Raw genomic sequence first — 24,446 nt, 5'->3', positions numbered from 1 at the left:
GGGCGAGGTGGCGGGCGCCTGTAGTCCCAGCTACTCGGGAGGCTGAGGCAGGTGAATGGCGTGAGTTCGCAGTGAGCCGAGATCACGCCAATGCACTCCAGCCTGGGCGACAGAGCAAGACTGTCTCCAAAAAAAAAAAAAAAAAAAGGCCTGCTTTCTGCTCCACAAGTACCGTTAGGGAGGAAACCTGTACTTCTTCCCCTGAGCTAGCTTTGGAATACATCACTTTCTTTCTGCCAGACCTTACTCTTGTTAATTGGAATCTGCAAGTGGTGAGCAACTAACCCTGCGTTATTTCCGATATATTCAGATTCCAAAGGCCATCTGAAATACTGAGACCTGAAACTTACAAACGAGATGGATAGGGAATTACTTTTTCCTTTACTTCCTTTACTAAATCCCTTTGTCTCCAAAATCTATCAAGCAATAGTTTCTTTATCTGAAAACTGTGGATTATGATACCTGTCTTGTCTGCTTTAGAAGGGAAACAAAAATTATGTTGAAATTAATAGGAATACTTATTGAAACAGGAAAGGGATAACTTGCAGGGTTTGAAGCAATCACATGTTGAGAACTCAGTCAAGGCTTTCTTAATTTTTTTTAAAAATCATAATGTTAATTGGGATATTTTATGGGTAGTGGGCTTGGATCCCAGCACTTTTCCAATGGGAGAACAGAAGCACCTTGTACCGCCCCAGAGTTTCCTTCCCCCACCCACAATAACCCTAAAGCAAAAGGTATTATTATTATCATCGCCTTGTGACAGAGGAAAACTTGAGATTGGGGGCTTAACTGACTTGACATCAAGTCTCAAAAAGAAACAGTGGCAGTTTGAGACTTTGATCTACGACTCTTTAAGGGTTTAGATTGCTTCCACAGCGAAACCTGCACAAACAGTTGTCAACAGCTGCTGCAAATTACAGGCTTCTGAGGAACATTTAAAAATGCCAAGAGTTCTTTCCTCAGGCCAAATACTATGGCAGATAAAAGTATTGCCTTTGGAGCCGGAATCCCTGCGTTTGAATCTTGCCTGTGCCACTTGGTAGCTGTGTAACTCTGGCTACGTACTTAACGACTCTGTCTCAGTTTTTCTGTTTGTAAAATGAGGATAATTACACCTTCTTTGTAGGGTTCTTCCAAGGATTAAATGAGTTAATAGGAGTAAGCCACTTAGAATATGGCCTATTATATGGTAATCTCTATTTAAAATCCTGTCAGATACACCAAAGCAAACACTTTAAAAGTTTCTGTTGAATAAATCACTAAAATAGAATCGGGGCATTGGTTCTTTAAAAGTACTCCCTCACGGTATTCTAGTATGCAGATTGGGTTTTAATATCTGAATGTGGCGCCTTTTGGGATCTCGCCTCGCGAGAAATTGACATTAACGAATGAGTGAAAGCAGCTTTTTTCCCCCGCCCCCCCCCGCCCCCTCCAGGAAGATGTAGACCCTACAAACTTGTTATCAGGACCGTGCGGAGACCAAGGGGGCGGACGCGTTCTCCCCATTCCCCTTTGGGAGTTGTAGTTTCCTTTAAGCGCTCGGTGGGCCTAAAAACCAGTGTGGAACTACAACTCCCACAATCCCGCGCGCCTCCCGCCCTGCCTCCCGCCCGGGATTCTCGCCCGGCTCCCATTACCGCCCCTCGGGGGCGGCTGTGGCGGAGGGATGATGGCCGACGGCGGCGGCTCTACGGCGGCGCCCAGCCCGCGGGGCTCTCCTGGGCCGGCGCCACGGGTTCCGCGCGCAGTCGGACCGAGTGGCGGTGGTGGGGAGACCTCGCGGACTGCGCCGCTGGCGCTGCGCTTCGACAAGCCCATCAAGCAGGCCTTCTACAACACCGGGGCCGTGCTGTTCGTGTGCCTGTGCTGCGGCGCCGCGGTGCTGGTCTACTTCATCCTGGAGGCCTTCCTGCGGCCGTTGCTCTGGGCCGTGCTGTGCGGCACTTTCCTGCACCCCTTCAAGAGCTCGCTGACGCGCCTGGGCCGCCACTGGCTGCAGCGCCTGCACCGCGCGCACACGCCCATCGTCCTGGCCGCGCTGCTGCTGCCGCTCTGCTTCATCGACTACGGCGTCGAGGCCCTGGGCGAGCAGGCGTTGCGTCGCCGCCGCCTGCTCCTGCTGCTCGGCGCCGGCGGCCCGCTTCTGTACGGCCTCTACTGCCTCGGCAGCTACCTGGGCGTGCAGGTGCTGCTGTTGCACGCTGCCGCGCTCATCTGCCGCGGGCTTGACTACTTCAGCAGCCTGTGGGTGAGTGAGCGGCAGTCCGCCTCCGCCCCCCGCCCGTGGTCCCGGCGCACTGGGATGCAATCCTGCAGTTCCTCCCCGTGCAGGGGCGACGAGGGGCCACACTTGTGCTGCAGTGACTGTCCGTCTCCGCTTTCCTTCTCACACCTCAGGAATTTGGCGCACATTCTTCCAAAAAGAGGGCGGGCGTAATTTGAAATTGCCTCCCTGCTTCCCGCTTTGCCTCAATCCTAGCAGGCCCTTTTAGGGAGATAGTGCCCTGGATTGAGAATCGCTATTCCGCTTTGCAGAGAGAGGCCTCAGAGCGTGGTAGTGGGCCTTGGTTTTACTCCTGGTTGTAGAGGGCGGGAGTGCTTCGGCCACCCTCAGTTCTGCGCATCTGAAAGGGACCTTCAGAGATTCTAGGCCAACTTACCATCCTGCAGATAGGAAAGGTGACCTCTTACCAGGCTAGGGCTACTTAGGGGCAAAGAGGGGTCTGAGTGTCTTAGATTTCTCACAAGTCCTAAAACAAAGCTTGCTTAACTGGCTGGTGCTGCCTCTCGCTCGGTTCAGGTGATTTCTGTATAATTTGTGCAAGGCACTGGGTGCTGAGCCGCCTGTGCCTCTTCCTCTCCACGATTTACTTTTTGGTAACTACTTTTGTTGTGCACGGACTGGTGTACCAGAGCACACCTCCTTCCGCTTGGAGTAAAGCAGCGGGCCGCGTGAAAGAGAGATACGTAGATTTGTGATGCTTGGATTACCCGGAGCTTACTCTTAGAAAATCAGGGAGCTTTCGAATTGGAAGGGATTTCAAAGATAATCTAGTGACACAATTCCTAACTCAGACTATATTGTGGACTAGTTAGTTATCCACATCTTTAACTGGTGACTGTTCAAAACAAGTGGAGATTTAGTGCGTAAGAATGCCAATTGATTCATAAACAGTATCGTTTACAAATTTTGATTCACTACTTTTGTCAGTGAAATAAAGTTCAGTGTACCTTGACATCATTAAGTTGCAAAATAGTAATTCCCCTTATCTGTCCAGCAGTGTTGTGGCTTGCCTGAGGTTATTGGCAGAGTGGTGAATGACCCCAAACACCCTTCTTCTCTTGTTCCCTCAATACCACCTCTTGGTTCGTGTTTCAAGTTGATCGAGCATATGTTAGGTACTGGGCTTTGTGAGGGATTTAAAAAAGGACTAAGATACGCGTCCCGTCTTCAAGGTATATGAGCATATTCTAATGGAGATGACAGACATACAGATAAATGCTCATGGCTCACCAGTTATGGGCCACAGGCCCAGAGAATGTGATTGGTCCAAAGTCACATTTTGTGGTTCACTTTTACGGAGTGAATCTGTGGTTCACTTTTATGGAGGCCCAGTTCAGTGCTTTTTATCGTTTATCTTGCAGTTTCACAATTCAATTCAGAGAAACAAGGCGTGGAGTTGCATTTTGCTCAAGCAGTATTTAAGGGTGGATAGTTGGTTGGGGTGAAGTATACCTGGGAAGACAAGGAGTCCTTGCTCTCATCCAAAAGTGCTGATTAAGGCCAGGTGGGGTTGTCCACGCCTGTAGTCCCAGCACTGTAGGAGGCCCACACAGGTGAATCACTTGAGGCCAGGAGTTCGAGAAGATCAGCCTGGCCAACATGTTGAAACCCAGTCTCTACTAAAAATACAAAAAGTCAGCCAGGCATGGTGGCTCACGCCTGTGGTCCCAGCTACTCGGGAGGCTGAGGCACGAGAACTGAGGCACTTGAACCCAAGAGGTGGAGGTTGCAGTGAGACGAGATTGTGCCACTACACTCCAGCCTGGGCAACAGAGCAAGATCCTGTCTCAAAAAAAAAAAAAAAAGTGTTGATTAAAGGCCAGGCACAGTGGCTTAATGCCTGTAATCCCAGCACTTTGGGAGGCCAGTTGCTTGAGCCCAGGAGTGTGAGACCAGCCTGGGCAACATAGTGAGATCCCCCCGCCCCCGATCTTTTAAAATAAAAAAGAAAGTGCTGATTAAGGCCTGACATGAAGTGAAAGTAGGTTATGTGACTGGGCAGGAGGCCCATTCTGGAACTTTTCCATCCCACAGTTCACAGTGGTTTGGCTTTATGAGCCCAAGCAGGGCTGCCTGATATAGAACATGGTCTTTATGCTTTCTAGGCTACTTTAACTATGGGCCTGCTGCTGAAGAGCAGTATAGATGAGGGAGGCAGAGAGAAAAGTTAACTTTAAGTGAATCCCTGTTTTGATGAACTGACAGTTCATCCATTTAAGATCCAACTTTTAAGCATCTGCCATGTCCCAGGCACTAGATTAGGTTCTTTTACATGGGTGTTACTTCATTCTCACAACGTCCTGTGAGGTAGGAGGGAGGGATTTCATATGTGAGAAAACTAATTCAGAGATTGATCTGTTTATGCTGTCAGTAAATGGTGTTCAATAGACCTAGCAGCAGTTGAAGTCCTGCTGTTATCAAAACTGTTTGTAGTAACCTTCAGTAAGGATTTTTAAAAAGTTTTTCCTAATTCATTGTGTTTAATTATTTTTAATATAAATGGATTCTAGGCCGGGTGCGGTGGCTCGCACCTGTAATCCCAGCACTTTGGGAAGCCAAGGCAGGTGGATCACCTGAAGTCAGGAGTTTGAGACCAGCCTGGCCAACATGGTGAAACCCCGTCTCTACTAAAAATACAAAAACTAGCTGGGTGTGGTGGTAGATGCCATACTCGCGGCCACTCTAGGCAGGAGAATTGCTTGAAGCTGGGAGGCGGAAGTTGTAATGAACCCAGATTGCACCATTACACTCCAGCCTGGGCGACAGAGCGAGACACTTTCTCAAAAAAAAAAAAAAAAAAAAAGATTCTAGTTACTAGGAAAAAACAGAAGAATATCAGCATTCTACTCATCTAGAAACCTTATTCATCTGTCTTCTTTCTTCTCTTTTATTTTTATACCTGTGCAGTTTTCCAGATCCCATCAGTTTTCCTTTTTAGTGTTCTTGGGACCTATGTTTTTCTTTTTTCTTTTTTTCGTTTTGTATATTGAGACAGAGTTTTGCTCTTGTTGCCCAGGCTGGAGTGCAATGGTGGGATCTCGGCTCACTGCAACCTCCACCACCCGGATTCAAGCAATTCTCTTGCTTCAGCCTCCCGAGTTGCTGGGATTACAGGCACCCACCACCATGCCTGGCTAATTTTTGTATTATTTTTAATAGAGACGGGGTTTCACCATGTTGGCCAGGCTGGTCTTGAACTCTAGACCTCAGGTGATCCACCCGCCTTGGCCTCCCAAAGTGCTGGAATTACAGGCATGAGCCATCGCGCCTGGCCTGGACTTACGTTTTTCTTTGTCACTAGTTTATCCTTCCAGCTCAGTTCCTCTTCATGCCATTTGTAGATTTCTTCAGTCTCCTAGAACTCCATGCTGCTTACAATTGAAAAACTATCATTTATGGGATGAGTAACTTTTTCAGCAGTTTCGGATAGGTTAGAAGATTGCACTGACTTAGTAAGTGACTTCAGAACACTTAAAAAAAAAAATCAGCTGTTGCACTGGGTTCATATGTTACTCAATTCTTGGCATCTTCTCATAGTGGAGTTATGCAAGGTAAATTTGAAAAAGCTGATGGTGTGCCCTGCTCCACCATTTCTCTCTGTTGGGGGGCATTCTGATCTTCCTCATTCTGTTAATTTAGACTTGGTGGAAAATTTGAAGACCATTTAGTTTTTGCAGTAATAATAGATTTGTTTTTTTCTGTGGTCTCTGATGCTATTGTTTCCATCTTTTTAAAGAAGCATGAGGTGGAGAGAATAGTGGCTGAAAGATTAAAAAAAAAAAAAACCTTAAGTTCTAAAGTTGGCTTTACTAGTAACTAACTTTGTGACCTTGGGCAGACCAGGGCCCTCCTCTGGGACATTCAGTCCCAGTTGTGTAAAGCGAGGGGTTGGCTTGAACAATTTCTAAGATTTCACGATGTTCTACTTTACAGATCACAAGAGGCTCTTCAGCAGTGGACATTAGTCAGCCATTCACTACTGACTCACTTTTAAACACATTTCTGGGTTTGTTTCTGCTTGCCTGGCAGCAAGAAACAAGGAGAGGAAAGTTTCTAGTACTTAGTTTTCTCAGTGAAAGACTTTGAATATAAAAATTGTTGACTCTAAGTTGCCATATAACAAAGAGAATGGTTTTCTCATTAGAATTAAGTGGATAATTGAAGGACCTGAAGCAGTTGCTGCTTGAGGCTATGATTAGGGCTGTGACTCCTTAACTTGGAAGGAGGTTTGTAGTTGTGGTATTTTTTTGCGGGGAGACGGATTTAAGCTCTTGTTGCCCAGGCTGGAGTGCAATGGTGTGTTCTCGGCTCACTGCAACCTCTGCCTCCCAGGTTCAAGTGATTCTCCTGCCTCAGCCTCCCGAGCAGATGGGATTACAGGCACCTGCCACCATGTCTGGCTAATTTTTTGTATGTTTAGTAGAGATGGGGTTCCACCATGTTGGCCAGACTGGTCTCAAACTCCTAACCTCAGGTGATTGACGTGCCTCGGCCTCCCAAAGTGCTGGGATTACAGGTGTGAGCCTCTGCGCCCAGCCTGTAGTTTTATTCTCTCTAAAAAAAAAGCTTAAACTGTTCTGCAAAAATGTGTAACAGAAGCAACCAAGTTGTTTTTCCAGTTAATGCCCAGATAACAATAAATGAAACAAAGACAGTTGAAAAGGCAGAGTCTCTAGTTAATGTTTTCTACATTTAATATGTTACTTAACCAGGAAAGTATATGTGGATAATTGTGTGAAATGAAAGGAAAATGTGATTGCCTATTAGTTCCCTTTACTTGAAGTGCTAAGTAAATGTTGCCAAATTTTATGCAGTCTTATGTAGTGTCTAGCACATTGGTGCTATAAAAACGACTATGGAATGTGTATTTTGAAAAGGACATCTTGTTTTGGAGAACATAAATTTGGAAAAATATGCCCTCTTATCTGTAACTGCGGCTCATTGATTTAATGCCTGGAATAAATTCACACTTGAATAGGTTTGCTCAGAGGCTAAACATATATAAAGTTGACTTGTTAACCTCATGTTTCTGTGTTAGTGAAGATTTAAGAATTAAAAAACTCTTAAGGGTTTTTTTAATTTCTAGACTAGAAATTATGTGTAAAACATGAATGTACAAATCCTTATTTTTGTTATTTTAAAGGATATTTAGTGATTCAAAATGTTGACTCAAGTAAAATGTTTGTTACATTTGAAAAAAACATAAGCAGAATAGAAGTTTATATGATAAAAGTGAATTATCCCTTTTTTTTTTCCCTGCGAGACGGATTCTTGCTCTGTCACTCAGGCTGGAGTGCAGTGGTGTGATCTTGGCTTACTGTAACCTCCGCCTCCCTGGTTCAAGCAATTCTCCTGCCTCAGCCTCCCGAGTAGCTGGGATTACAGGTGCCCGCCACCGTGCCTGGCTAATTTTTGTATTTTTAGTAGAGGTGGGATTTCACCATGTTGGCCAGACTAGTGTTGAACTCCTGACGTGATCTGCCCATCTTGGTCTCCTAAAGTGCTGGGATTACAGGCGTGAGCCAACGCCCCCGGCCGAATTATCCCTTTTCTCCACCACTAGTCCCACTATTCAGATGTTACTATTGTTAACTGTTTGATGTAAAGGCTCCTAAATTCATTTCTATGCCCATGTGAACATACAAAGTAGAAGGTTTTGGTTTTTTGTTTTTTAAAACAAAGATGAGATAACATACAGTTCTGTACTTCGCTCTTTCATTTAGCATTGTACTGTGGATATCTTTCCTTGTTAGCACTTAGAGATACACGTCTTTCTTTCTTTCTTTTTTTTTTTTTTTGAGATGGAGTTTTGTTCTTGCTGTCCAGGCTGGAGTGCAATGGTGCAATCTCGGCTCACTATAACCTCCACCTCCTGGGTTCAAGTGATTTTCCTGCCTCAGCCTCCCGAGTAGCCAGGATTACAGGCACATGTCACCACACCTGGCTAATTTTTGTATTTTTAGTAGAGACAGGGTTTCTCCACATTGGCCAGGCTGATCTTGAACTCCTGACTTCATGTGATCCGCCCGCCTCAGCCTCCCAAAGTGCAAGGATTACAGGTGTGAGCCACCGCGCCTGGCCACTTCTTTCTTTTTAATACTGCTACAGTATAAATCTTTTTCCCCCCGGATTTCTAGAACACTTTTAGAAAATGTTTTTAACAGATTTTCTTAGCTCTGAATTTGTATTAGAATACTTTGATAAACATTTTTAACCATTGGTAATTGTATAATCATAATGGGCTTAATATAAACTCTAAAGTGTTTTTATAAATGGCCCATACCTCTTAAACTGATATTACTTCTGCGAATCTTTTCTGAGGAAACACTTCAAAATACTGGAAAAAAATCCAGAAGCCAAAAGAATTTCCTAAAAGTTAAAAATACTTCTTTTTCTGTTTATAAAGATACTACATAACCTTAGTAGAAAATTAAGTACCTGTAAAAAAAACATAAGCAAATTACTCCTTGAAGTCCCACCATGTAGAGATAATATTTTAAAATATTTTTTTGTTTAGTGTGTTTTCACCATTATAAATTTACAGACGAATAAACTGACATTGTAGCACTGCATATTGATGTCCATCATACTGTTGAAAGTCTGAGTAATCACTCAATTTTTGGAGATAGCATTATTTAAATAGTTCCCTATAAAATACTTAAGTTGTTTTCAATTTTTTATATTGTAAATGGCAACAGTGAATATTTTTATATCTGCCTGCACAGTGTGCTTATGTAAAACACTCCTAAAAGTAGAATTGGGGAGTATATTTTAAAATGGTTATTTTAAACTGGAATGGGGTAATCTGTGAGTTTCAGGTTGATAGATGAAAATACATGCCTCTTGTTAGATCATAAATTTCTCTTAAAAAATCTGAAGTATGCAGTCTCTTATTTTTTCTCTCCCTGCAAATGATATTAATTCCTTATGCATACAGATAAGAAACAAAAACTTATTGGAGGTACTGTATATATTGTGACCTCCAGTTCAGCTTCTTATTAAGGGTAGTACTTACTTTGTCATCTCTGGTTGACGTTTGCTCAAACACTTTTAGTGATGATTATTCCATTTTGGATAGCTGATTCCTTCTCTTTTCTAAGCAAAACTTTTTTTTCCCCCAGCTACATTTATATATCGTGTTGTGATTTCTATTTCCTTTCCAAGGCTGAATTTTATTGTGTGGTTTGGTGTGCAAAATTAATTGAAACAATCACTTTCCCTGATATGAGTATTGTACTTTCAGAAATAAGTGCTTCTACTAGTCATATGCTGACTCACACTGAACTGAAAAGTGGTTTAGATGTTCTCTTTCGATTCCATACTTGTACAGTTGAGCTTTGAACCTCAAAGCAGAACTTTGCATTTCTTTTCATATAATTTAATCTTATCTGGATTAGCCCATTGTTCTGGCTTCAGGATATCTTTTTGAATCATGATATGTTATCTCAGTGTTTATTGACAACTCAGTTTTGTGTAACTGATTTGTGTAAAATCAGTTTTTTAGATTATTGTGCCTCTAGTCTTTCATCTAAGTGACTGACATAATGGTTTTTTGTTGTTGTTGTTGTTGTTGTTGTTGTTTTTTTTTTGAGACGGAGTCTCGCTCTGTCGCCCACGCTGGAGTGCAGTGGCCGGATCTCAGCTCACTGCAAGCTCCGCCTCCCGGGTTCACGCCATTCTCCTGCCTCAGCCTCCCGAGTAGCTGGGACTACAGGCTCCTGCCACCTCGCCCGGCTAGTTTTTTGTATTTTTTAGTAGAGACGGGGTTTCACCGTGTTAGCCAGGACGGTCTTGATCTCCTGACCTCGTGATCCACCCGTCTCGGCCTCCCAAAGTGCTAGGATTACAGGCTTGAGCCACCGCGCCCGGCCTGACTGACATAATGTTTAATAGGGTGGGGCTAACTGACGTACCTCTGAAGACTATCCATTTACTGAAATTTTTTCTTTTAAATTTCAACAAGTTGTAGTTATCAAAATTGACTATTTTAATTTTCCCTTGTGAAAATCTGAGCAGCTTTTGTTTATCTTTGGTATTCTAGCACCACACTTCTTTCTCCTTATGGTTAGAAAAGTGCACTCTGGAGCCAGATTCCTGGGTTCTAAACCTGCCTCTGTCATTTATTAGCTTTGTGGCCTTGGGCAAGTCACTTCTCTGAAATCTGAGTTTCTTTCATGTGTAAAATGAGGATCATAATAGTACTTATTTTGTGGGGTTATGAGGATCAAATGAGTTAGTATATATAAAGCATTAGAATAGGGCCTGGCACATAGGACTGTTATATAAGTGTACTATTATTGTACTCAGATTTTTTTCTACGCTCTACCATCAGATCTCAAATTCTTTGAATTCCCAGGGTTAATTGGTCTGGTCCAGCAAGACTGGACTTTTTGAAGCAGCTGTAGTCTCACTTCCCATGTCCTCATATTTTTGAGCTTCAGAGCTCTTTAATATTTCATCTAATAGAGTTACTTGAAGATATTTTAATGTCCTTTTTATTATAAAATAATTAGTGCTTATTAAAGGCAATTTGGAAAATACAGAAAAAAGTGAAAGGAAGAACAAAATCCTACCACCCAAATACAGCCACTAACTTCTTAGTACATTTTCTTTTCCTCCCACCATATAGTAGATGTAATCACATCATACACATTCTTTGTATTTTACTTCTAACTTAGTATGATATTGGGAATTTTTAAACTGTATAGTCTTTGTTTTTAAGAAGTGATTTTAATGGTTGCATAACATTTTATTGAGTAAGTCATAATCGTTTCCCAGTTGTTGACCTTTTAGGTAATCACTTTTTCCACTGTTCTGAATCATACTCTGATAAGCTGCTTTATATTTAAAGCTTTTTCAGAATTTATCATTATTTAGTAAGGATAAAGTCTGAAAGTTGAATTCTGAGGTTAGAAGCTATAAACATTTTTAAGATGTGAAGATTATTTTTATTGACAGATTTGACCAAAATAATGTAGGAGATAGTTTTTTTCTGTCTTTTTTAGTAATCCCATCAGTTTTTTTTCTTCATGCTCTGAATTACATAGCTTGAAGTTTCTTTTTGTCTTAATTTGCTTTTTTTTTTTTTTGGCAAGATTCATGTCAAACTTGAATTTTAGCTTCTTGGTCTTATGTTAATTAAGTTCTTTGTGCTCAGATGTGTTCTGGATTATGTAGTCCCTGTGTTTTATAAATGTTCTATTAAAATATGAGTTTCTGTGTAGGCTATACTGGTTTCTTTTGATGCTTCTTAAGCTCTAGAGTCATTTAACTTTAGTATAGAAAGAACTGAGGAGGGTATCCTGGCTGATTCTTCTGTTCTGAAATCCTGCTGTTTGTTCCTCTAATAATATTTTTTTTCAGGCACACTTCTTCAGCTGGTGCATCATAATTCTGGATTAGGTTCTAATCATCTGTTGCCTAGATTATTTCAGCAGGGTCACAGTTCAGCTGGCTGCTTTCTAACTTTTACGGAGTTATTTTCCTAGTAACAAACATATTGTATAAGCTGCAATAGAATCTTAACCTGATTCTTTTTGGAAAGCTTTCCTTTTCTTGTTTTTTTTTTCTTTCCATTTCTTTTCTAATCATTGATTAACAGAGAAAACTGTAGGAATTCCTCAAGATTAGACTCTTAATTTAAATCCATGGTTTATGCTTTGTATATTTTATCTCAAACATTTTATGTATAAGATGGTTTTTGAGCTATGTATCTTTTGTTAAACAACTATTTAATATCACTACGTGAGATTTCAAATGCCTAATGTTTCAAAACTTAGATTCTCTAAACGAGGAGAACCTAGGCACGTTTCTTTGGCACCATCAACCTTTATCTTTTCTGTGCTATGTCCAGAGCCCTCCTGCTGTATAGACACAGATTTTATATAATTCTATGTTCATTTTCATGTGTATAGATTTTACAGCCGTGTCTTTATTTCATTTATTTAAGATCTGGACGTTGGTGGTTGGCTATGTGTTGACTGTTTCATTCAAGTGGAATGCAAGCACTGAACGCTACTTGAGAGCAGTTTCAATTCCTATCTGGATTATATTGCTTTTTCATTTAGGTGGGTTCCTTCTTTTTTTTTTTTTAAAGTCTGGCCTAAGGTCTGCAGAGGCTGACTGTGAATGGAAGTGATTTTTTTGTAGTGTTATATGTTGCATTTAAAATTCTTTAATCTTTAGAAAATGTTATGCTTTAATCTTTCATTAAATTTTAATGAAAATGATGTGCTTTAAAATGTCTTTAATTATGTCCATTTTCCAAAAGATCCTTTTAAAAGTCAATACATCTTAAAAAGTAGAGCACCCTTGGATTTTCATATCATTTCTGAGTGTCATACTTAAGGGAGGATATAGATAAGCAGTCAACGATAGGAAGTCCTCAGAATCATGTGTGAGAACCAGTTAAAGGAACTAGAGATGTTTACTCTGGATAAGAGGAGGGAACTGGGGGTCTAGGGTAGAAAGGAGATAGAGGTAAGGAGGATATAAGACATGAAAGCGTATTTCTAATATTTGAAGGACTGTCCTGTGAAAGAGTGCTTTAAACAAATCTCTAACCAAGAGGGAGAGATGTCAGAGTCGTGAGTAGCTTCAGAGAGACAAATCTCTTTTCCACATAAGGATGTTTGATGTCAGAGCTGCTCAGAGTAATGGGTTCCCTGTCATGTTAGCTGGGTGGCTGACTGCTCAGATGTTGATTTTTCAGTGTGGTATTTATGGTTGAGACTTTCATCTCCCAAGTTTGAGCCCGTGGAAACATTAAGTTCTAATTTAACAACACAATTCAGTAACCCAGAGCAGTGGGTAGCCTTAGTTTCTAGAACTACTACTTATTGTTAAAAATAAAATAAAAAACAGCTATGTCTCTGTCTTTGATGTCAAACAAAGCATTATTCTCTAGCTTTGTTGAGTTGGAATGATAGAGGAATTTATCTCCTAGATCCTGTATGTCAGATATGACTCATTTTGAACTTGAGGAAGGCTGAGGAAGGAGGCAGGCAGGCAGGGATGTTTATGAGGTTTTAGGTGGACTCAGGGAAATGGTTATGGCTAGAGACCTGTTTCTTGGTGACTTGTAAACATTTTTTTTTCTTTTTTTGACACGGAGTCTCACTCCATCGCCCAGGCTGCAGTGCAGTAGTGTGATCTTGTCTCACTGCAGCCTGCAGCTCCTGGGTTCAAGCAATTCTCCTGCCTCAGCCTCCCAAATAGCTGGGATTACAGGCATGTACCACCACACCTGGCTAATTTTTTTTTGTATTTTTAGTAGAGACATGATTTTACTATGCTGGCCAGGCTGGTTTCGAACTCTTGACCTCAAATGAGCCCACCTGCCTGGGTCCCCCACAAAGTGCTGAGATTACAGATGTGAGCCACTGCATGTGGCCAACTTGTAAACATTTTTGCATTATACACTGAGGAGGAGACATTGACTCTTTTGCTGTGCTCTTTTGGGCCATTCTCTTTCTTGAGAGAGAAAGTTCACACCCGGTGGTATTTTCAAGAAACCAAGTCAGACTTTATGACTTTGAGATCTATGCCTAATTCTGGTCATTCTGGGGTGAAGTAGGTGATTTGAGTTCGGGATGGTTTTAGACCCTTGATATGCATTACAATAGACTGTCTTTAAACCCCATTAAAGGTAGGCTGGCATATACCCTATCCATTTGACCAGGGGCCTCTGAGAACAGGGATGAACTTAATTTTGGGAAACCTTGAAGTTTAATCTATCTAATGGACTTAAACATTTTTTTTTTGCCTGATAAGTAATTCTGTAATTAACATATATACCAGATTGTTCTGTCAAACTACAAAATTCGGTTTTGTAAAAACAAGTACTATGTTTTTATTTCACTAAAAATGTTAATTCTTAATTTGCAGCATCCCTCGCTGGCTCATGGAGAATTCCAGTATTCTTGGTTATTGTTTTCCTGATGTCTGTGGGCACCCTGTATGAAAAACAGAATGGAAAAGAGTCTTCTGGTAAGAAATAGGGCGTTCTATTAATATTACTCTTTGAAGCATTTTGGAGAGTAGCTTTTTAAAAAATGCTATGATGAAATAACTTTTAATTTATTTAAAAACCTATGATGGTTTCTGAATGAAAAATAAATCGTTTAAAATGTTTTAGGTTGTTAGACCATGCTTTGTTTTGGTATTATTTTATTGAGGCATATATAACTTAAAATTAATCATAAGCCATTGTATTTTAATTTTATTAAAATATCTTATTTTTATAAAATAAAATATTTTTATTTTATTTTTTAGTGATGGGGTCTTGCTGTGTTGCCCAGGCTGGAGTGCAGTGGCACAATGATAGCTCACTGTAACCTTGAACTCCTGGGCTCAGGGGTTTTCCAACCTCAGCCTCCCAAGTAGCAAGGGCTACCGGTGCAGTAACCATTTAAAAATGGCATACAGGCTGGGTGCAGTGGCTCACGTCTGTAATCCCAGCACTTTGGGAGGCTGAGGTGGGCAGATCACGAGGTCAGGAGTTTGAGACCAGCCTGGCCAATATGGGGAAACCCCATCTCTACTAAAAATACAAAAATTAGCTGGGCATGGTAGTGTGTGCCTATAGTCCCAGCTACTTGGGAGACTGAGGCAGAAGAATTGCTTGAACCCGGGAGGTGGAGGTTGCAGTGAGCCAAGATCGTGCCAGTGCACTCTAGCCTGGCGACAGAGTGAGACTCTGTCTCAAAAAAAAAAAAAAAAGGCATACAATATATCACAATGTTATGCAACCATGACCTCTATCTAGCTCCAAGACATTTTCATCACCTCAGAAAGAAACCCTGTACATATATCAGTACTTCATTCCTTTTTATGGCTGAATCATATTCCATGGTAAGAGTATACCACATTTTGTTTATCTGCTTGTCAGTTGATGGATATTTGAGTTATTTCTACCATTTGGCTATTGTGAATAGTGCCTCTGTGAACGTTTGTGTGCAAGTATTTATTTGAATACACGTTTTCAGTTCTTTTGAATATTTACCTGTGAGTAGAATTACTGGGTCATATGGTAATTCTGTGTTTAATTTTTTAAGGAACTGCCAAACTATTTTCCATAGCAGATGTACCATTCAAATTTCTACCAGCAATGTATCAGGATTCTAATTTCTCTGCATCCTTGTCGACATCTATTATTTTTCACTTTTTGATAATGGCCAGTCTAGTGGGTATGAAGTGGTATCTCATTGTTGTTTTCATTTGCATTTCCCTAATAACTAATGATGTTGAGCATCTTTTCATTTGCTTTTTGGCCATTTGTTTCTCTTCTTTGGAGAAATGTTTATTCAAATTCTTTCCCCTTTAAAAAATATTAAATTGTTTGCCTTGTTGCTTGTTGTTTCATTTTAAGAATTCTTTATATAGCTACTAGACCCTTATCAAATATATGATTCGTAAATATTTCATTGGTGGGTTATATTTTTACTCTCTTGATAGTCCGTCTGTTTTGATGCACAGAAATTTTTTTGATGAAGTCCAATTTATTTTTTCTTTTATTGCTTGTGTTTTTGGTGTCATCTGAAAAACAATTGCCAAATCTACGGTTGGTGAATACTTACCCTTAAGTTTCCTTTTAAGAATTTTATACTTTTATCTCTTATATGTAGGTCATTGATCCGTTTTGAAATAATTTTTGTACATTAAGTGAGGTAAGGGTCCAGCCTCATTCTTTTGCCTGCATATATTCGGTTCTCTCAGCACTGTTTGTTGAAGATGGCCTTGGCACCCTTGTCAGAAATCAATTGACCATATATGTATGGGTTTATTTCTGCCCTTTGTGTTGTGTTTCACTGATCTGTATGTCTATCCTTATGTCAGTTAACACATTCTTTTGATTACTGTAGTTTCGAAATTCAGAAGCATGAATCCTCCAACTTTATTCTTCTTTTTCAAAATTGTTTTGACTATTTTTTGGTCCCTTGCATTTCCATATTTAAGATCAGCTTTTCTGTTTTTCCAGAAAAGCCTGTTGGGATTTTGATAGGGATTGCATTCAATCTAGAGATCACTTGGGAAAGCATTGCCATCTTTACAATATAAAAAAACAAAACCACAAAAACCTTACAATTTATGAGCATGGGATGCATTTCCATTTATTTCATTACACTTTAATTTTTCAGCAGTTTTTTTTTTTAAATTTTAAATTTTATTTTTTGTGGCTGCATAATAGGTGTATATATTTATGGGGTACATGGGATGTTTTGACACAGGCATGTAATGTCTAATAATCACATCAAGTAAAATGGAGTTCCCATCTCCTCAAGTATTTATCCCTTGCTATAAACAATCCAGTTATACTCTTTGTTATTTTAAAATATACAATTAAATTATTGACTACAGTCAATAATTGTTTTGCTATCAAATACTAGGTCTTATTCTTTTTAATTTTTTTGTTTTTTTGAGATGGAGTCTCCCTCTATTGGCCAGGCTGGAGTGTAATGGCACGATCTCAGCTCACTGCAGCCTCTACCTCCCAGGTTCAAGCGATTCTCCTGCCTCACCCTCAGATTGTGCTATCAAATACTAGGTCTTATTCTTTATTTTTTTTTTTTTTTGAGATGGGGTCTCGCTCTGTTGGCCAGGCTGGGGTGCAATGGCATGATCTCAGCTCTTTTCAGCCTCCACCTCCCGGGTTCAAGTGATTCTCCTGCCTCAGCCTCCTGAGTAGCTGGGATTACAGGCACCCACCATTATGCCTGGCTAATATTTGTATTGTTGTAGAGACGGGGTTTCACCACGTTGGCCAGGCTGGTCTTGAACTCCTGATCTCAGGTGGTCCGCCTGCCTTGGCCTCCCAAAGTGCTGGGATTACAGGCATGAGCCACCGTGCCCTGTCCATTCTTTTTAATTTTTTTGGTACCTATTAATGACCACTTCTAGCTTCCCCTTACCCTCCCACTATGCTTCCCAGCCTCTGGTAACCATCCTCTGCTCTCTATCTCTGAGTTCAATTGTTTTGATTTTTAGATCCCACAACTAAGTGATAACATTAGATGTTTGTCTTTCTGTGCCTAGTTTATTTCACTTAGCTTATACGGCCTCCAGTTCCATCCATGTTGTTACAAATGACAGGATCTCATTCTGTTTTTTTTGGCTGAATAGTACTCCATTGTGCATAAGTACCACATGTTCTTTATCCATTTATCTGTTGATGGATACTTAGGTTTCTTCCAAATTGTGGCTATTGTGAACAGTGCTGCAATGAACATAGGAGTCAGCAGTGTTTTGAAGTTTTCTTTGTATATGTCTTGCACCTTTAATTTATTCCTTATTCTTTTTGATACTATCATGTGGAATTGTTTTCTTAATTTTCTTTTTGGATGGTTTATTGCTGCTGGGTAGAAATAAAACAGATTTTTTGCTTGTTGATCTTGCATCCTTCAGCTCTGCTCAATTTATTAGCTTCAGTAGTTCTTTGGTATATTCTTTAGGATTTTGCATATATAAGGTCAGTCATCTACAATAGGGATAGTTTGACTTCTTCCTTTCTAATTTGCATGCCTGTAATTTATTTTTCTTGCTAGATTGCTCTGGTTGGAATTTCTAGTACAAAGTTGAATAGACCATGTGCTTTTAAAGATTAGTTTTGAGGTACCCTGGCTGTGAGTGACCTATATCTGGAAATAGTTTGTTAAAGGTAGAGGTCTCTAAGGAGTTGAAAGTGGGGAGGTTGTCAGGATATAGTAGTGGTCCTCAAATCATCAGACCAGACTTCTGGTTACCCAGCCGTGTGGAAGCAGCTGTGACTGGAGAGGTAAGTCTGAACACAAAGCTTCTGTAGTTGACCAATACTTTGCTCCTTGCTTCTTTCTGATGGCTGTAATAAACTCCAAGAGCAGATTACTAGCTGCAGTATGTTTTAAAAGGAATTAATTTCTCAGATAATATGTGTGTTGCAGTAAAGTGAGGAAATACAGAGAAACAAAAGGAAGAAACTAAAAATCACTCAAAATCTCACCGTCTACAGATTATACCAAAATGTTAACTAATAGTTGTTTTGCCTTCAGACTTTTAAAGACACACAAAAAACTAGATTACAGTGAACATTCTCTTTTGTAACCCACATTTTAAACTTAATTATGTCATGATCAACTTTCTGTGTCAATGAATACACTTATACAGCGTTATTTTTAACGTCTTCATTTTATTCTAATCATGAGGCTGTTTGTGGCACTCTGGTGTGTTTGTACAGGTACCTTGCAAAAGTTTTTAAAAATTAATTTGCTTTTTATTATTTTGTTTGATAAATGAGTAATATCTAGCAATTGTAAGCCATATTTTTATTTATAAATATATATTTAGAATTTTAAAATACCTGAAGCAAAGTAACCTTAACTACATATCTCTCTCACAGTGGAAAATAGGGAGGATTTTATTTTATTTTATTTTATATTTTGGTGTCTAAGTTTTCTTTGTTCAGCCTGTCTTTCTGGTTATAATCTGTTAAACTTTGTGGTTATATATCTGCCTAGTGGAAGTAAATTTCCTGTTTTGGCAACTGTTGTAGAAAGCTTGGCAGTTCCGACTTGTTTCTCTGGTTAGTTTTATCTCCTGTGTTTTCGTTCACCTAATAGCAAGTGACTCAGACAGCTCTGCTTACCCTTTACCCCTTACCCCAGAATGGTTTCCCCTTTTGACTACTTTTGTCCAGGGCCAAGTAAGTAATTATTATAAAAATATAAGTAATGCAGGTCTAAACCAAAGGTTGCAATTCTGTGTTCTCTACGGTGTAAATTCTAGTCATCTGATGACGGCAGCCTAGAAAACTGTAAGGATAAGACTTCTAAGACCAGTTTTTGAGCAAGGGGAAAAAGGAGACCATGGTCGATGATGATTACAAGCCGTAAACTTAGAATAGTGATATGCTGATATGCAAGTCAGATTGCTGTTATTTGTATTACCGGCTATGACAAGGAAGGAAATCACAGACACACAGAATAAATGTTGAGTACAGATTTGGAAATCTTGGTTTTATTTGTTTTCTTTTACTCTCATTTCAACCTGCATCAAGGTAGGTGATTACTGATCTAGAATCCCTTTCTGGACTTCTAGTCTAAATAATCCTCATCATAAAATAAATCTTTTAAATTTTTTTTTTCTAAATTTTTGAGTATTTTTTTCTTCTTGCCCCTAAGAACATTGTTTCTGTTTAAGTATCAGAACTCAAATCATCTGGTGTGTAATGGGACAGCCCTTCTCTTATACTTACAGTTTCCTGCTGTAGATGTCACTGTAATATAGGTAGGTACGGGAATGCTTTAGTATACTGCCACGACAATGTGTGCATCTGCTCTTTCCTTGTCATTTCCAATGTCCCGTTGTGTCACTTGCTCTTGTTTTCCAGTCACTTGTGTAAGTATCCTTCTGTGTGTCTTCTGAGCTTTGAAGGTTTTGTGCTGTAGAAACTTTCGTGATCTGTGGTTCACTAGACTCACAGAATTAGTCCTGGATTTCATCAGAATTCAAAGCCTGAATTTGGTTCCTAGACCCAGAATACTCTTCTATTTATTATTCATATTTTTGTTTTTAGAGACTGACACTCGCTCTGTTGCCCAGGCTGGAGTGCAGTGGTGTGACCATAGCTCACTGCAGCTTGAACTCCTGGGCTCAAGCAGTGCTCCCACCTCAGCCTCAGAAAACTCTTCTTGTGAATCATTGCTGAGTTAGTTTCAGTGGTTCCTTCTGAACCCAAGGGTCTTACTCAGTGGTTTCCTCTTAGACCTGAGAAGTTCTAACATAGTATTTCCCAAAAACTTAAGATAATAAGGGAAGAATATTTAAGTGCCTGTCATGAGCCAAGAACTTTTTTTTTTTTTTTTTTTTTCCCAAAGACGGAGTCTCGCTCTGTCACCCAGGCTGGAGTGCCCTGGCCGGATCTCAGCTCACTGCAAGCTCCGCCTCCTGGGTTTACGCCATTCTCCTGCCTCAGCCTCCTGAGTAGCTGGGACTACAGGCGCCTGCCACCTCACCCGGCTAGTTTTTTGTATTTTTTAGTAGAGACGGGGTTTCACTGTGTTAGCCAGGATGGTCTTGATCTTGTGACCTCGTGATCCGCCCGTCTCAGCCTCCGAAAGTGCTGGGATTACAGGCTTGAGCCACTGCGCCTGGCCGCCAAGAACTTTTAAGTGCTTTTAAATGTGCTATCTTTTTAAATCCACAAGCACACAAAACAGAACCCATACAAATAAATCTTTGTAAAATAGATGGTATCTTCATTTACAGATGAAGATACTTCTAGAGATTAACTGACTAGCCTGCAGTCACACAGGTGACTAGTGGAGGTAAGATTTAAACTTAGGTCCTTGGCCAGGCATAATGGCTCATGCTATAATTCCAGTATTTTATGAGGCCAAGGCAGGAGGATTGCCTTAGCCCGGGAGTTCAAGACTAGCCTGGCCTGGGAAAGATAGTGAGACCCTGTCTCTACAGAAAATAAATAAATAAAAATAAAATAAAATAAAAATTAGCTGGGTGTGGTAGTGTGCATCTATAGTCCCAGCTACTGGGAGGGCTGAAGCTGGAGGATTGTTTGAGCCCAGGTCAAGGCTGCAGTGAGTAGTAATCATGCCACTGTATTCCAGCCTGGGCTACAGAGGTGAGACCCTGTCTTAAAAGTAATAATAATGATAATAAATAAACGTAGGTTCTTGACCCTAAGCCCAGTGTTCTTTCCCCTCCCCAGGCTCTTTGAGTAAGTATCCGTCATCCTGAAAAAGTATTGACTACTCATCCTTCTTGCATCAGTTGTAGTTGTCAGCTCCTTCAGTTTTCCATATTGGTTCTGTTGACTTAACTACATGACCTAGCTTCCTTGCCTCCTAGATCCCAGAAACCTTACTTAGTAGAAACCTTATGTCTTAGTCTGTTTTGTGCTGCTGTGACAGAGTAACACAGACTTGGTAACTTGCAATGAACAGAAATTTATTGGCTTACAGTTCTGGAGGCTGAGAAGTCCACTGTCAAGGTGCTGGCATCTGGTGAGGGTCTTCTTGCTGTGTCATCACGTGGTACAAGGGCAAGCAAGAGAGGACTGGGGCTGAACTCACCTGTTTGTAATGACATTAATCCTACCCATGAGGACTGAGCCCTGATGGCCTAATCACCTCTTAAAGGTCCTACCTATTAATACTTGTGATAATGACAACTAAATTTAACACAAGTTTTGGAGGACAAACACTCAAACCATGGCACCTGGAATCCACCTTCAGTATGTTCCCTTGGCGTCTGAGGAAAGAGGGACACTAGCATCGTTATCTCCTATAAGCAAGGCTGTGTTAGACTCTTTAAAAATGCTCAATTTTTTTTAAGCAGTCTAGTGAGATTGGTGTTATACTTATTTTACAAATGAAGAAACTTAGGCTCAGAGAGCCATTTTTTCTGAGTATAAGAAATTTCTTCAAAAGTTAGTGAAACAAGCATCAGATATATCTATAATAACCTGGGTACCCAGCCTGAGAAGTACCAGCGAGTACTGCTGAGTGCTGTTCCTCCTGGCATTGGTAATTGTTTGTAAATGACTAGAAATGTCTTTGCAGAGACAAATCCTGATAGTTGCCTTACTCGTTTTGGGATAGCATGAGATATGAACAAGTTTGGTTCAGTCAAGCCCAAATTGGAAAAAGGGAGCAAACCAAATGTTTTACTGTTCCCCTCCCACTCCCCAGTTCTGATAGTGCAAGTTAAACAGGCCTAGAGAAAAGTCTACTGGTCCATCTGTAGGCCCTTGTGACGTGATACTAGAAACCATTGAGGGAGTTGTATTTTCCACATTAGTAATGGAAACAGAAGCCTTCTTCAAAGGGAACTTTGCAGGCTGGGGAGGTTTTATTTAGTTGGTATGCAGTGCCTCCTTCCAATAAGCATGTTTGGATGTATTTCTGTTAACTGCTGCTATATCTGTGAAAAAGAATGGAGTGGATCAAGAAGTATCTCCTTATTTAGACTGGATTTAAAGTATATTTACCAATGCTTGTTAAAAAGGTTAGTCTGTTCATCATTGAGTTGCTGTATTGACAGATACTATCTGACCTGAGGTCTTTCTTGTGTGCCGGACTCTTTGAGTTTCTGTCCCCTGGTTCTAGGCTGCTAATGTCAGTAGCATGCTTGTTTGGATTTGTGTAGATCCCTGTTATTTGGCTTCTGCTTAACGCTGGCCCTGTCTCTGGGTGGATTGATACCTGAAACCTTGGATGCTCTTTCCTTTTTTTTTTTTTTTTTTTTTCAGTCCTTGAGTCCCAAGATTATGTTCCCTTGTTTTTGTGCCTATTTTTAGCTGTGGCTTTTAAATCTAATACCATTCTAATACCACAACTTGGCCAAGAGTCTCAGTCCTGGCATTCTTCTGTTAGGTTTATCATCTCCCTGCCTGGACTGTTGTTTTTTGTTTTTTTTTGGACTCTGGTTCCAGGCCAATTCCTTGAGGTTTTTGAAGTGCTGAAGGGTATCACTAAGACAGAAGTCATTAAAGTACAGATCTGTTGGATAAAAGCAGTTTGCCAAATCTTGTATTCATAATTTTCAAATACTTTGTTGATTTTCTGTATGTGCTACTCCTTTCATGCTTTTGTGAAGTTTGAGGTGCTCGAAAAATTTGCTGAGTCATTTGTGTATTAACTAGAAAAATATTGCAGCTTCCATTGATGTAGCTAAGCTTTATTGCATATTTACTGCATATTTTAGTGCCATTAGCAAGTTGGAGAGTTATTCCTTAAGCCACAGTTTTGAAAATTTAATTGATTGGTTTTAGCTTTTTCTCGAATCTTTCAGTGCCTACTGTATAGATACAAGATACTTTGCTTAGCTTTGTGGGGAGATCTAAAAATATCTACTAAGGGAAAATAGATGGCTATAATATAAAGTAGAAAGGGGAGGAGAGGTGCAAAGAAATACTATAGAAGTGTTAGTGGCTTCTACTTCTAGTTTATACTGTCAAAGCCAATAGATTGATATTGATGATGATGATAGCTAACATTTATTGAGTACTTCCTACATACCCAGCGTTGTTCTAAACTTTATTTATTTATTTATTTTTCAACATGGAGTCTTGCTCTGTCGCCTCGGCTGAAGTGCAGTGGTGCCGTCTTGGCTCGCTGAAGCGTCTGCCTCCCGGGTTCAAGTGATTTCCTGCCTCAGCCCCAAGAAGCTGGGATTACAGGCGCGTGCCACCACACCCAGCTAATTCTTTTGTATTTTTAATAGAGATGGGGTTTCACCATGTTGGCCAGGCAGGTCTAGAACTCTTGGCCTTGGTTGATCTACCTGCCTTAAGCCTCCTAAAGTACTAGGATTACAGGTGTGAGCCACTGTGCCCAGCCAGCATTTTATATGTATTGTTTCACTTCATTGTCACATTAGATACAAATTTATGTAAGCCTCATTTTTACACATGAGGAGACTGGGACATCTTGATGTTAACTAACTTGCCTATAGCCATCTAAGTAGTAAGAATAGACCTGGGATTTGAACCTGGGGAGTCTTCTTTCCTCACCTGTGCTTCCAGCCACTGAATCGTGCTGCTTCCTCATAGTAAATGTGAGACCTTTCGTGCCCTGATCCCAGCTTCCCTCTGTGTTCTTATGCTACTCTGCTGTTCTCATTCACACTGTCTTCCGGCCTGATTGAACTTCCTAGAGTTCTTTGAAGAGGACACTCTGCTTTTGCTTGCCTTTGTGTCTTCACACCTGCTTTTTTGTCTTCCTGAAACACTTTTCTCCCCCTGCCCTCTAAGACACCAGTCTCTCAGGAGCTTCCTTTCCGAGGTAGAACTGTTCTGTCTTCTTTATCTAGCTCACTTTTATTAAAATGGATTTAAAGGATGGCATCTTTCAATATTCTTGTCAGACAGCTCCTTTGGAAACCTTTCCCAGACCTCCCTGCATGGGTTTGATTTCCAAACTGCTCCCTAACGGTTTACACTTACTTTACATTAGCTCTTAAGTATCAGACTGAATTTGAGACCAGGGTCTTAGTTTCTTATATCAGCATATAGCCTATTCGCCTGTTTGGTGAGTGAATGCTCAGTAGGCATTTAGAAATGTAGGTTAAAATGCAGCTGAACTGAAAGTCCATTATTTGAAGAGTTATCCAATGATCTTGTTATTTTGCAAAAACCATCAAGGAACTTAATTTTCTTTTTCTTTTT

At 40.4% G+C, this 24,446-nt stretch overlaps 1 protein-coding gene across 1 annotated transcript in view; it reads left to right on the top strand.

The window, feature by feature from the left end:
* The first annotated feature begins 1,641 nt into the window (after window positions 1-1,641).
* The window catches only part of TMEM245 (transmembrane protein 245), a 100,989-nt gene continuing 78,184 nt past the window's right edge, over window positions 1,642-24,446 (top strand). Inside the window, exons 1-3 of the mRNA XM_011966376.1 lie at window positions 1,642-2,251; window positions 12,237-12,354; window positions 14,174-14,275. Coding sequence (XP_011821766.1) covers window positions 1,670-2,251; window positions 12,237-12,354; window positions 14,174-14,275 — 802 coding nt within the window. The 5' untranslated portion in view covers window positions 1,642-1,669. The remainder of the gene's footprint in view (window positions 2,252-12,236; window positions 12,355-14,173; window positions 14,276-24,446) is intronic.

The sequence above is a fragment of the Mandrillus leucophaeus genome, unplaced genomic scaffold (assembly GCF_000951045.1).
Source record: "Mandrillus leucophaeus isolate KB7577 unplaced genomic scaffold, Mleu.le_1.0 Scaffold76, whole genome shotgun sequence".
NCBI classification, from domain to species: Eukaryota; Metazoa; Chordata; class Mammalia; order Primates; family Cercopithecidae; genus Mandrillus; species Mandrillus leucophaeus.
Note: the sequence above shows the minus strand (reverse complement) of the source record. Positions and strands in the feature narration are given on the sequence as shown.